General features: G+C 40.8%; 1 protein-coding gene across 3 annotated transcripts; it reads left to right on the forward strand.

The window, feature by feature from the left end:
- Window positions 1-581: 581 nt before the first annotated feature.
- On the forward strand, window positions 582-14,109 carry CENPU (centromere protein U). Of its 3 annotated transcripts, none has more exons than XM_056326320.1 (12): window positions 582-670; window positions 1,028-1,173; window positions 2,798-2,915; window positions 4,330-4,435; window positions 5,312-5,402; window positions 6,495-6,570; window positions 7,630-7,747; window positions 8,166-8,244; window positions 9,810-9,857; window positions 11,190-11,251; window positions 12,504-12,660; window positions 13,776-14,109. In XM_056326320.1, exons 2-12 carry the CDS (start codon window positions 1,123-1,125, stop codon window positions 13,911-13,913), a joined length of 1,044 nt encoding a protein of 347 aa, XP_056182295.1. In that variant the 5' UTR covers window positions 582-670; window positions 1,028-1,122; the 3' UTR covers window positions 13,914-14,109. The 3 variants fall into 3 exon arrangements, with proteins under 3 accessions (XP_056182295.1, XP_056182294.1, XP_056182296.1); XM_056326319.1 differs by lacking the exon at window positions 582-670 and adding an exon at window positions 707-853; XM_056326321.1 differs by lacking the exon at window positions 582-670 and adding an exon at window positions 707-853 and having other exon boundaries at window positions 6,498-6,570.
- Window positions 14,110-14,326: the final 217 nt, after the last annotated feature.

Genomic DNA, 14,326 nt, shown 5'->3' on the forward strand with positions numbered 1-14,326 from the left:
TGAACTGCTGCAAGGTTTTTTTTTACCTTAGATTTCAGGTAATCTTTATAGAAATCACCTAAATGCACTTGTTCTAGATAGGAAGTGGAACCTTGGCCTACTCGTATGGTGCCACCCACGTACAGCACCAGCCCAGGGCATGGGGGTCGGAGAGGAGAAAACAGGGGTGGTGGCTGGGGGGAGATTTTTGTGGGGTTTTTTTCGGGGTTTTTTTTCCTTTTTTTTTTTCGGGGGGGGTTCGTGTGGATGGGTTATTATTTGTATTGGTTTTTCTCAATGTAGTCAGATTAGTTGGTAGAAAAAAGTCGGGGCGAGGGCTAGGTGAATTCTGGAAGAGTGGATCCAGAACGTGCTGAGCATCGTGGGTGCGCTCGGGCACTTAAAAAAAAATATCTTGGTATGTGGGACGGGGAAACGGTCTCTTCCCAGGTGGGGGGGGAAGCGCCCGGCGATGCCGCGGGACCGTAACTTGGTGGTCCGCTGTGGAGCGATCCGCGGGCACAGGCGTCCCCAGCCGGGCCGCCTTCCCGCCGCCAGCGCGCCCGCCTCCTGCCGCCCTTCCGCGCCGCCGGGCCCGGCCCCCTCGCGCCCCGCTTCCCCTTCCGGCGCCGCGCCGCCTCCCCGCGCCTGCCCTTCGGTTTGAATCGCGGCGGGAAGGCGCTGCCGGCGGGTGAGTCCCTGCGGGGGGCGGGCCCAGGGGCGCCGGTGGCCGCGGGGACCCGGGGAGAGCGGGGGGCCGCCGCCCGCCTTCCCGCCTTCCGGGCCGCGGGGCTCCTGGCGCTGGGCCGCGGCCGCTGCTGCCGGGCCGGGGCCTCCCGCCTGAGGGGAGCGGCGGCCGGGAAGCGGAGTGAAGGTGTCGGTGGCGTTCCGCGCCGTCTTGCTTTGTGTTTTTAATGTTAATGTCTCGTTACGAACTTAGGCGTGCTGTGGCGGGCGGCGGGCTCGTCTGACAGAGCGAGCTTCGCCCCTTTTGAAGCGGGTTACGCGTCGTGTGTGGAATTAACAAAGATTTCCCGTTCTGCCCCAGGTGCTGAGCCGGAGAGAGCAGGTTCATGTTGGGGACAATTTTTTCAGTAATTTCATCCTCGGTTATATATTCAGCAGCATATACCGGACAGTGAAATGTCCACAAAGAAGAAAAGGAAGATAAATCATTCTAGCCATAAATCCAAGGTGAGTTTTGCTGGGCTGAGCAGGATTATAGCAGTGGTGCCCGGGCCCTGGTGCGGGGCTGTTTGGCAGGGGTGCGGGGAGCTGCGCTGCGCACTCCCTGCTGGTGCACCTCTGGGGGAGTCTGGGGGGTTCTTACCTTTTATTTTTTTTCTTTTAGGAGTTACTACATCACCAGGCAAAAGTTTGAAAATGGTCTTGTAAAATTCGAAAGAGGACAGGGCACAAGGGCACCTAGGGATGGGCCAAGGGGTAACTGCTTTAAACTGAAAGAGGGTAGATCTAGATTAGATATTGGGAAGAAATCCTTCACCGTGAGGGTGCCGAGACACTGGCCCAGGCTGCCCAGAGCAGCTGTGGGTGCCCCATCCCTGGCAGTGTTCCAAACCAGTCTGGATGGGGCTGGGAGCAACCTGGTCTGGTGGGAGGTGCCCCTGCGCATGGCAGGGGGTTGGAACTAGATGATCTTGAAGGTCCCTTCCAACCTAAACCATTAAACTACTCCCTGAACAGGAACAGCTGGACACAGCACATATTTGTCTTCGTGATCTAGCTTTGTAACAGTAAAAGGAACGACTAGCATTAGCTAACAGAATGTACTTAGGGTGTAAAAGGGCTACAAATGGCAGGGGGGTTGGAACTAGATGATCTTGAAGATCCCTTCCAACCTAAACCATTCTACCATTCTGTCAACAACTTATAGAGGAAATTGTTGATGTGTCTATATTTGGTACCGTAACAAAACTTGGGAGGCACTGTAAGTGCTGGTAAAATTAAAAGCTCGGGAAGTCAGTGTTTTCTGGGACATAATTCTGTTTCCATGCATACATGCAAATTGGTGGGGAAATTCACTCCCATGCTTAATGGCGTGAATGACACATTTATAAATATTTTGTAGGGGAGGTTTAGATTGGATATTGGGAAAAATTCCTTCGCTTTAAAGGGTTAAGCATTGGAACAGGCTGCTCAGGGAGGTGGGAATCACCATTTGTGTAAATGCAGTGCTTAGGGACGTGGTTTAGTGGTGGGCTTGGCAGACACTTAGACTTGATGATCTCAAAGGTCTTTTTCCAACCTAAACGATTCGGTGATTCTATAAAGTAACACCATTCTCTTCTACCCTTCTGCTTTGTGGAAGTGTCTGTGTAATCCTTGATTTATAAATTCCGCTTTTTGTAAGAAGTTACACTATAGCTTTTACATTTTTTAAAGTGAACATAAATAAATTGAAAAAGGTTGGAAAATTATGTAGGACAAAGATGAAAGAAGAAGTATTTTAATGCCTGAAAAGAAAAAGCCCACAGATCATAGAAAACAGGTATTAGGCTGTTACAATATTTTTTGCCGTATACACTTAGTTTTATAAAATAAGATAAAGCTTGCACTAAGTCTAGTATCAAACAGCAGAATATATCAGTTTTATACCATCAGTTCTCTTAGGGGAAAAAAAAACCTAGCCTGAGGAAAAAACCATATGCTTCAAATACTTTATATCATAGCTGAGTAGTTGATATGGTCCTGGTTAAATGTATTTCTAGTCCAATGTTCTTGAAAGTCATTGTCATATTTAATCTGGTTTACACTCGAAAAGCTGGATGAACTAGCTGTTAATTTCATACCCATCCAGGAACACAAAGCTAAGTCCCATCCTCCGCGGAAAGTACTTCCACTTGAGGAACCAGATGTCTCAAGGATACTGAAGGTAGCAGAAGACAATCAACTTGAGGACCTTAACGATTCATTTGGTTAGTATCAACTTGAATGTCACTTAATGTGTGATTTTCATGAACAAACCACATGGGCAAAAAATTTCAATGCTTACCTAGGGAAAAGTGTTGTTTCTTTGCCAGAGAAAGATACGGGCAGGAGAGACAGCAGGGGGTTTTTTAAGAGCGATGTTATTTTCTGTCATTTAGGCAGTAACAAGAATGATACTGTAACGTAAAAGTCCATGGAAAGGTACTGACTATTCACACAATATAACATTGCAATTGTGTAGGGTTTTACATTTAAATGTGGAAGTTTGAGTCTTAAGTTATTCTCTGTTGTTACACGAATTACGCAGTGAGATTTTTGCTGTTGTAAGAGTATTCATGGCAGCAAACCTAAGATATTCACGATTTATTCTGCCACTTTCGAATGTTACTCTAAAAAGTAACATAAACACATACTATTTTTGGTGAAACATTAAAGCCACTTTCACGCTCTGTATGGGACTTGTGTAATGAGGCCTCAGTATACTGGAAGAGAATCAACTTAGACAGAATAGGTGCCCCTGTGTGAAGTCCTCTGTTCTTAAATATGCCAATACTGGTGAGAAAAATGTTTGAAAAAACATATAATTAGAAACTGTAGAAGAAAGGTTGATCGGTTTCCCAGCTGTAATAGTTACTACTCTAAGAAAATGATGGAAATACACATGCAACTGCTAGAAACAGCATTGAAAATGAGGTATAAAGAACAATATAGCAAAAAGGGTTGTCATAAGGAAAAGACTGGAAAACGAAAAGCTCTTCCTCACTTCTGTGGTATGTATTAAAGCTATAAAAATGATGCCAGCTAACACTGATGTAAGCTAACACTGAATTTTTGTGTCAGTGTGCTTGAAAAAAGAAACCTGTACTATGGAAGGCATACTAAAACCTTAGAGTTCTCAGAGTCCTTATCTATTTTGGTAGCTACCTTCAGGAATTCTGCACTTACAAACATGCTGTAGCAGCTGTAACTGCTGCCTCATAGCATCCAATAAAGCAGCCAAAAATCCATATATATAAAAAAAAAAAGGGTATAGTTTAGAAAGTAGTTGTTTAAATGTGTAGAAGATTAGTGTATGCTATAGCAAAGAGAGACTTCAAATAAACTTCAAATAGAATGTTTTGCTTGCTATATGCCATATGTATGTGCTGAGCTTTCCTGCACCTTTGGTTTCAGTTTGTAAAGAAATAGCAGGTGGATGAGTACAGAAACTATGAAGCTTTTCACTATATATATTTTTCCTAATGCTCAAATAATACTTTTAACAAGACTTCCTTTGCATCAGTGAGCAAACCACAAATATTTTAACTAACTGCTTAATGGCAGACAGCGCTTGCATGTCCGTGCTCTTTGCCTGAACAGATGGGAACAGTTTTCATCCAGCTTATTTCCTGTTCTTTATAGATCACCCTTTGCACAGTACTGCTGTGGATGCTTATGGAGAAGAGTGTTCACAAAACAAGTCACTTGGTCATGTTTCATCACAGCAAAGGAAAAAACCAGAAAGAAGGTCTGGTGAAAAAAATAATTGCCGGCATTTAATTTAATCGTTAGATTTTTAGATTAAATAGGAAGAATCTTCTGTTTGTCAGTTTTCCCTAGACGCTTATTAAACAGATGCTTTAACTCAAAATTTCCCAGATGAGAAACAAAAAAGTAAGTAAGGTTGCGGAATGCAGGAGAAAAAAAAGAAGAAATTAAGACTCTGCCTTCTGTAAGCAATACATTGACTTAAGTACTTACTGAATTTTTCTAATACAGAAGGATTTAAAAATACCTCTGTGAGGTATTGATTAGTTCTCTAAATGCTGGTGTCTAAAGTTAAAAGATGAAAAATTGAAAAATACGTAGAAGCCAGTTAAATTATATGTAACAAAGAAAAATATTTTTTAAATCTGTTAATGGAAATTTTTGTATATTTCCCATTTGTTAAATCAAATTTGGTTTAAATCTGAAATAGTTCTTATTTGAATGAAATAGCAAGACAGCAATAGTGCTTGTGTGATAGTATGTATTTTTTTATGTTTTTTGATTTCCAGCCCTGCCCCTCACCAAGAAAGCCTTCTCCATTCCTGCTAAAGTATCCTCAGTAATAATAATTTTGTCTTTGTTTCAAAGTTTCTGCTCAAAACAACATGGCTATCCCAGTGGTCAGTTAGTAATAGATTTCTAAATTGTCATAAGGGTTGCTGTTGAGGGATAAAGATTCTGTTCCCTTTACGTGCTATTTGCATTTTTTTTATGCAATCTATTTAGGAAACACAAACTAAGTTACATAGCAGTACAAAATGTTCCCCAAAACACGAGATTTTGTTGTGTGTAGGACTGAAGATCAGTCTTTCTTAGTGTGTAGTGGGTTTACGTGTGGATATTTTTATTTTCCTAGGAAAAAAACGCATCACTCAAAACCATCTGATAGTGATGTTCAGAAATTCAGCTCATCTGATCCTGAAGATGAACCCCCCAAGGATAATGTGGTACAGAAAAAGTTGCATGAGTATTATCAGTCAATTTAGTTTTAGCTTGCTTAATGCCATGCCCACCTTAGAGGCAGGGGAGAGGAAGACCTTTCCTTTGTTACTTAGTACTTAATTGTATCTGAAATAATTAATCCTCAAAGTATTCCTGTGAGATGGCCAAGTGAAATGCTTAAAGCTACAGTCATCATGTCAATAGGGAATATAATAGCCAAATGTTCCTAGGTCCTGGCCCATTCTCTTACTCATTTGGGAATGTGTTCTTTTTTTCTTTCAAATGTCTTATTCGTATCTGGAATATATGTTCTTAAATAATGGCATACTAAATGAAATATAAATCCTTTGTACTTGTTCAGTATTGAAGTAAAACGTATTTAGGAGAGAACTCAATTTTTAATTGATAAAATTACTTTTGAATGTATATTAGAATTAAACAAAACCCACTCGGTTTTGAATGAGTGGTTTTCCACACTTAGACCACACCTCGTGTAAAATGCTTTTGGCCCACTTAGCTTCCAGGCATACAGAGGAAGTTAACTGTCTGCAGACTTGAGAAAGCAGACCTGTGATAAAAGAAGCTATGCAGTAGATGCATAGAAGTTTTTTACGTATTGAAACGTGCTGGAATTGTTGAAAATCATGTCATAAAATTCAGTAGAGTGTTAGTCTTTCATCAGTAAACTGCGTGTATGCAGCAGTCGTGTGGAAAGTGCTGCTGGTGTTACAAAGTAGGGAAAGAATTGGGACAGAATGTGAGTGAAGAGGAAGGCGAGCGGGTGCTGTTGATCAGAGATGTGAATCCTGGGCGATGACTATGCTGGACCGAGGGCCCGTGGGCTCCTTAAAATGTTCTGCTCTGGCTACACGGCCAGTGGCTGACGTATCAGTTGGTCGTTGTAGTCAGGCAGCTGCTGTCCCTCAGCAGCATGATCGCTGTGCTGTGATTCTGACAAAATAGGCCTAAGTAAATATTACTGATGTTTCAGTCAGGAAATGCTTTCCTGCATTCTGCCTAATTGCCATCTCTCAGGATTTTAAATTAGTAAACCTAGGGTGGTTTTTTTTGAAGTTAATCTGCTTTTTGTATCACAGAAGGCTCTGAACACTACTCAACTCCAGGCGAAAAAAAAGCGACAACCTTCAGAGGACAGCACATCCGATCTTTCTGGTAAAGTACTTTTCAAACTCCCATTTAGCTTTTCCTCATTTCAGATGAATGCTTTTTCCTAACTTCGTGGGTTTCGTTTCCAGTATGTAGCAACATACCGCTTCTAGAAATGGGTGATTTTAGTTTGTTTTGGTATAGACACTCATTAGCAATTGTTAAATTGAGGGGCTTGTGTGCCACACAGCTCTGATCCCTGTGGTTTGCATCCCTGGACTTGCCTGTTGCTCCCTTGAGGAGGTAAAGCACAACCGTGCGCTATCCCTCGCACACAGCCTGGCTCCTTGTGGAGGAAAGCTTGGATCCATGGGCATGGAGCTGTAAGACGTTTCAGTACATGCCTTGGTCTGGAAGCCTGGAGCACCAGCTGTGGGGCAGAACTCGGAGCGCCTCTGGCTTACAGCATAGGCACAGCTGTTAGTTTAAAGATCTTTGAGACAGGGAGCTTCAAGACAGTGGAATTTCTTGTACATAGAAACTGTTTCTCAGGTGTCATCTTGCTTCCTTTGAATGGTACCCTGTCACTTTCAAGTGCTAGATTTACATTTGGGAGTCTGTGAAGAACCAGGGTTTCACTTTTTGTGGAATTAGTTAATAATGCTATTGCAAAGTTTTAAGAAACCTATTTGTATATAGCTTTTTTTTGAAGCATATATAGTATTAATACAAAATGTTTACAGGTATAACAATTCATGATTCTTTGAGTAATGCAGGTTGCCCGAACTCAGGCTGACAGTTTTACGGCATGGCTATATCTACACTACACTCTGTAGTTATCAGTTAGTTTATGTAAGTGCTCCTGGACTTGCTTGAAATGATGAAGAATAAGTAGTAAGTTTTATACGATTGGTCATCCAAATTCTAAAGTGTTCCCAGATAAATCTGTCACAGTTGCTCCGCCAAAACCAGATGAAATAATTCATATATCCCTCTTCTCAAGTTTCATATTAAAATGTTCATGACTTTTTGGTGGTTATTTTAATGGTGGGCACAGTAACTTTTCTATTATTTTAGAATATGTACCTGACTTGTGCAATGCTTGTCTTCATTCTGTTGTTTCAGAGGATGGCCCATGTTCTGTACAGCTTTGGTGTCCCAAAGAGCTGAAGAGATCTTCTAGAGATATTACAGAACTGGATGTTGTTCTGGCTGAATTTGAGAAGATAACAGCAAATTACAAGTAAATATTCTGATTTCCTATGGCTGAATACTCAGTTTTTAAAACAAATTACTGATGTCTTTGCTAATGGGCTGCCCTTTAGGGAACAGCAGTATTGCATGGTTACATTCTGATGTTATTTTAATGATTATTATTAGGTTTGTGTGATCCATGTGTTTTCATGTGTGATCCTCCAGGATCCGCCACATAAGTTGCCTCCAGGGATTTGATATTTTTCCAGACATAAGAACATGACATCTCAGCTGATGTTTTTTAATGTAGAAATTAAGCTATTACAAGTACATGAAAGATCTGCAGTTGCTTCTGTTACTAGCTGCTTAACATTGGGTTTTATTCGTTACTCAAAGGAATGTTTTTGGATGAGACTTCTCCTTTACTAAATCAAATGGGTTGTGTTTTCTCCCTCTGACTTCTCCAGACCAAGCATAGAATCTAACATTTGCAAAAAAGCTATCAATGGCTTCTGTTCTGCTTTCAAGGGCCAGATCGCCGATCTTGTGAGTACAGCATAAATAAAATCAGTTTTGTGATAGTGGTTATAGAGCTGTATATTACATTGTAATCAAAATGCTCTGGTTTTTTATTGTTCTTTCCACAATTATTTTATGATACTTCGAATTTGCTAATCTCTTGTCAGGATAAATATCACGAGAACAGTTTGTTGTGTGCAGGTTATGATTTGCTGCCTCTGTGCTGGCTTTCATGAGAATTGCCTTTAGACACAACACTGCTGTCATGCAAGTATGTTGCAAAATTGTCAGCTTTGAGAATAGGGAAGCATCTAATAATTCTGAAGTGTTTGTTATATTGTTGTGGTTTAACACCTGACAGCAGCTAAGTACCACACAACTGCTCACTCACTTCTCCCTGCCCCTGCCTTGGGATGGGGAGGAGAATTGGAAAAAAGGTAAAAATTATAGTTGGGAAAAGAACAGTTTAGTAATTGAAATAAAGTAATAATAATAATAATGAAGAGGAGAGGGAGGAATAAAACCCAAGGGGAAAAAAACCCCAAGTGATGCACAATGCAATTGCTCACCACCCGCTGACCGATGCCCAGCCAGGCCCCCAGCAGGAATTGGCAGCTCCCAGCCAGCTTACCCCAGTTTATATACTTTCTATGGTACAGAATATCCCTTTGGCTAGTTTGGGTCAGCTGTCCTGGCTGTGCTCTTTTCTGGCTTCTTGTGTACGTCTTCTTTGACAGAGTATGGGAAACTTGGAAAGTCCTTGATTTTGGACTAAGCACTGCTTAGCAACAATGAAAACATCAGTGTGTTATCAACATTCTCATTCTAAATCCAAAACACAGCACTGTACCAGCTGCTAAGTAGAAAATTAACTATCCCGGCTGAAACTAGGACCCTTACCTAGAGCATTATGTAGTAAACCTGGAGAGCTGCGTAATTTGAATGAGCAAACACTTATGACAAACGCGGGACTAAAAAGCTCACAGACTAGAATTTGAGGAGGTTGATGATTTAGTCTTTATACTGTGTCTCAGTGACTCGTGCAGAGGCACCTGGCTAAGGCCTTTAACGTAGTTCAGTGAAAATCATCCTTTTTTAATGAACAGTTTGAACCTAACTGTAAAAAGCTTATTAGCTTGGAAGACTTAAGATTTTTTTCTTACTAATTACAGCATGTAAAATAAACTCAGAACGTTGTAGGAGTTGTGATAAGTACAACGGACAAGTACTAAAAGTAAAACATAGTCCTAGTGATTCACTAGAGTGAGTAAGTTTTAAAACGACTAGATTTATAATTTTTATATAAAGTTAAAGAAAAATTAAGCTGGCTAGTATCACGCTACTCGGTACAAGGAGTATTACTTGCACTAACTCGTGCAAGATGACTAATTTTGTGCAACAGTCTTCCTCTGGGAGGGTGAGGAGGGAGGAAAGAATTGATAGACAACTGATACACCTGTAGCCTTCCTTTGAATCAGTGTTGGTGTTTTTAAATAGCTTTTTATGTTATTCCAAAGTAATTCTTGCACCCATGTTTTTAGGAGGGTAGTGGTGAAATCAAGATCCGTAATCTATATTTTTTTTTCCTCTAGATAGTAGAAGCCCAGCAATTAAAGGATATAAAGAAAAAAAATGCTAAGGTAAATACATATATATCACTAGATTGTACCGCATATAGAGGTTGGCAGTGAAATTTCAAGAAATTGACTAGAAGAAATAAAATAATTCACAGAAAAGTGTGCACTGTACTACAGAATCAACTGCACAAATAGAGGATAGGGAACTACCAGAGATTTTTTGGAAAAGATCTCAGTAAACACAGTGGATCGCAAACTCCCATCGGCTGTATACTGCCGCTCTGGTGTAAAAAGAAGGAATGTGCATTAGAATGTGTAGGTATCTGTGCATGTGAATTTTTGGTTTGGTTTTTTTTTTTAAATGAACACTGGTGAGGCATCTGGAGAGAGCTAACCTTCAAGCATAGATTAATATGGAGTCTAGGAGAGCAGCGAAGATAGTGACCTGTGAGGACAGAATTGATTTGTTTAGTTTAAAGGAGAGAAGTCTAAGGGACATAAATGTATATGCAAACTTTCTGTTCAGAGGAAGGCAGTTCCTCTGTTCGTTCAGAGCGTGTAGTAATTGACTGAAAATGCAACAGGGGAATGTCGACAGGAGGAGGAACTAGTGTAAGAGCAGAAAACATTGCAGTGGTTTCATCGGGAGAGAGGTGAATGCACTACAGCAGAGATATAGAAGAGCAGGTTGGGCACTGTCTGACAGAGGTTTTCTGCCCAGATTAACATCTCCCACAAACTTTGATGACAAAATAGCTTTTAACAAGTAAAGTCAACAGAAAGCTTAGCCTGGGAGGTAGCAGTTAATGTGCTAAAGTCGTCTTAATTGGAGGTGGTATGATAAGCTACTCTGCATGTAAAAATTAAAAGTTTAATACACATCTAGCATTTACAGCCACTCAGCCTTTTTCTGCCTCATGCATTTGTTTAAAATGAGATTTGTGGCTGCTAAATTTAAATTTATGATTAATTTTGGGGTTTTTTTTAATTGGACATATTAAAGCTTAATTATGCTTAGTTTCTTAGTTATGGCAATCATACTGAACATATATTTGTATTAGACTGCATTTTTAAAACAGAAACCATCAAAAACCTGCTGGAGTCGGTCATGTTTGAATTCAAAATGTCATAAATTCCTTTTGTATGCTTGTAAATCTGGTGTTCCTTAAGAGACATTTTGGATGGGGAGGTGAGAGTTTGACATTGTAAAGAGCTTTAAAGTATAAAATACAAACGTAAAATATGGCAGTATATAAGGTCTGGTATCATGGAATCTCCCACACCCAGCATCAGGGTGTGATAAAACCTCAAAGAAAAAAAGCCAATGAAATTTGAGTTGTTTGCCTTTGAAGTTACAGAAACCATTTCAAAGACTTGCCTCACTCTTTGTTTCAGGTAGTAAAAGACATCAGTAAGAAAAGCCAGCAACTGTTGCAACTCAGAGAAGAGCTCATTAGGTATGTTTCTAATGATGCACAATAATAGCCTGAAGAACTCGTGGAGTCTGGCGTTTTGTAACTCAGAAGTGAAAGTAACCTTTTTTTGTTCTTTAATTTCATTTGATGAAACTCTACTGTTCTGTATTCCTTTCTGTTTTTACAAAAGCTCAGGATAGCCTCTCCTTTCCGTATTTCAGTTGCCTAGATAGTAATTCTCGCAAGTTCTCTTAGCTAACTAGCTACTGGAATGGTATTTCAGACCATATGTTCATGAGAAGAATGCCAATGTTACAATGGGAATTGAAAAGACAAGGAATCACAAATTTACAAAGATAATACAGGGGGCTTTTTTGGTTTTGAGGTGGGAGAATGTATTTCATCTCTGCAGTCTGGCCGGGATGCCTCAGAGTACACGGTTTGCTTCCATCTCATGGGGCCAGACAATTCACATTCTCTAATTTAGATACACAGCACAAAAATTATGTTCTTTAGAAGAACCGTGAGACTTCCCCAAACCCAGCTGGTTACTAGTGACAAGCTTTACACCAAAGCTGCGTATAACGTGCGTGCTGTAAGTTAACCCCGTAGGGAGCCACGGGCTTGGATCCACAAAGGCAGACTAAAAGCCCTTTCTCTACAGCCATGAGAGTCTTGGGGTTTTTTTGCAGCACTATGGACAAACTTCACTCAACTAGTTAAAGGCATCTCTCGATATGGGTTTGAACCCCCTCACAGGTTGAAAGCTTTCTTCACATTTTTTATTTGTTGGTTTTAATCCTTTGCTCATCTTAAGAAAGCTTTTTTTGCTGCAACGCTGTTAAATGAAAGTGGCTGTTGGTGTTCAGGTTTCGGAGTGCGATGTTAATGGGTTGAGCCCTCCGGTTCATTTAGGCGGGGTGTACATAGTTTGCAGTTCCTGAATATGCTTCAGCGTAAGCACTGAACACTGCAGCCTGCGAGCAGGTGTGTACAGAAACAGAGCACCAGGTACTTCAGAAACTTTACTTGGAAAAACTGAAGTGCTTGAGAGATTGGCTATATTGTCAGACTCAAAAGATGAGATGCGGAAAAAAATGTAGGGGTTTTTTTTGTAGGGCTTTGGACCCATGGTCCTGTTTAAATAACATGCTAGTTGTTCCAATTAAACAGTGTGTTATGGTAATCTGTGGTTTGTATTTCTGACCAACCTTTCCCTTAAGTCTTCTTCGGAGGAAATGTTACTCATGAATAAATACCCAGATATAGTTGGCAAAGCCTTGATCTTTTTCAGAGCTGAACCACAACTGATACAACTAAAAAGAGAGTATGCTGAGATGCAGGAAAGGACATCTGCCTTGAGACAAGCAACTGAATTTGTTACTGGTTTAAAGGAGCTACAACAAGACTATCTGGAGTATAGAGAAGAAAACCCAAAAGAAAAAGAGATAGTAAGTACATATTTTTCCATGTGTTTCCGAACTGTTAGGGATCAGTCCCCCAGTCCTTTATTTTTTCCTGGACAGATGGGCATTTCTATTAATGTTTAACTTTACATTAAAAAGCAATACTTTGTTAATTGTCTTTGTGGAAGCAACTTGAGAATCGTTGTTGTAACTGTACTGTAGTATCTCACTGTCACGACTCAAAAGGAGTCGTCTGGGACGACCTCCCTCCCCTTGGGACCAATGACCCGTGTCTGTGATACCCTTGCACTGAATTAAGGTGAAACAACAGCAACCAGTTTAATGATTTATTAATACAAAATACAAGGCATGTTGTTAGATATGGTAGCTCAATGGGGATGACTTTAACTGGATAAGCAAGTCCCATGCCACAGGTTTTTACTTAATCCGGTCACTATTCAATGAAGAGAGGGAGAGGAGAAGGGAGAGTGAGGGCGGGGAGAGAGATAACAAGAGATCACCACCCATGGATCCAGCAGCATCCTGTTGGTCCTCCACCCTGAGTCTTGGTGGTGATGGTCCCACCCAAGCTTTCATCGTTGGGTTTTACGCTCTCGAGAGGACACATCCTCATCAGGGGGTCCTCACGGGTGGTTGTGAGGGGTGAGCGCCCCCAAAAGCTTTGGACAGCCCCTGCCGTGCGTCTGAGCAGTTGCCTTCTGTTCCTGCAGAAGTTTCTTCCAGGAAGCACTAGCTAGATCTCACCTTTGCCAGACCTAAAGCCATTGCAGGCCTGTGGTTGTAGTTACCAAGTTAGACAGCAGCAGCTCACTTTGCAGCAACAGTTCATTTCAGTTCCTCTCCAATTTGTGAGAACAAATTGTATTTCAGCACCAGTGTAACTTCTCCTGTAGCGTTAGAACTCCTTCCCCCCTGACTGTGGCTCCTGACCTGGTGTGGTGTTCCCTGCAGACAACGCTGCACGCCTGCCCTGTGTAAGGGAAACGCTGCCATTTCAGAAGACTCTAGTGTTGGCTTGTTCTTCATTTTTGAAAATCATGTTGCACCACTTCAGACAGAGAAAAAAAGAAATGCAGATATTTCAGTGATTTTTCCAAGAGTTAAAAATGTTGCCTGTCATTTTATTTCCTTAACAACAGTATGGACTTTCCAGCCTCCCTGCTCTTCTGGTGGAGTCGCGGAGAATTCTAGGAGCAGAAGGACACTTTCAGAATATTAATAGGAAACTGGAAGAGGCTCTGGCTGTACAAAGAGGGAAGTTATCAGAGAAACATTAAGTGTTTTTTAATAGACTTTTTGATGTTCATTAGGAACAAGTATTAGAAATGTCAGTGCTTAAAGCTTGTTTAATCATCGTTGCTCTATTTTGCTTCAATGTTTAAAAGAAGTCACTGACTTAATCAGAGATTGTATCTTTCTATTGTCAAATAGTTTGTGGGAGAACTTAGTGAAATTAATAAAATTGCAGTTCTAGTTAAAGCAGTAAATTTTCTGTGCTCTGTGAGCAATGCCGGATTTTAAGCTTGAGCTATTAAAGTAATGCAATATGTACTTTTAAAAAAGGACACAGACTTCGGTTTGATAGACAAATTTTTTATTAAATTTCTATTTGACCAGTTTCCTCCCATTTCTGGAAGTGAAGAAATCTATTTTACTTCGCTTGTCAGTAAAACTTGGACATACTACTAAG

The sequence above is a fragment of the Falco biarmicus genome, chromosome 1, assembly GCF_023638135.1.
Source record: "Falco biarmicus isolate bFalBia1 chromosome 1, bFalBia1.pri, whole genome shotgun sequence".
In the NCBI taxonomy this organism is placed as follows: Eukaryota; Metazoa; Chordata; class Aves; order Falconiformes; family Falconidae; genus Falco; species Falco biarmicus.

Excerpts from the sequence above, each read along its gene's own strand:
- CENPU (XM_056326320.1), top strand. The coding sequence starts at position 1,123 with ATGTCCACAAAGAAGAAAAGGAAGATAAATCATTCTAGCCATAAATCC. Across the intron at positions 6,571-7,629 it reads CAGCACATCCGATCTTTCTG|AGGATGGCCCATGTTCTGTA; the intron begins GTAAAGTACTTT and ends CTGTTGTTTCAG. Across the intron at positions 9,858-11,189 it reads TAAAGAAAAAAAATGCTAAG|GTAGTAAAAGACATCAGTAA; the intron begins GTAAATACATAT and ends TCTTTGTTTCAG.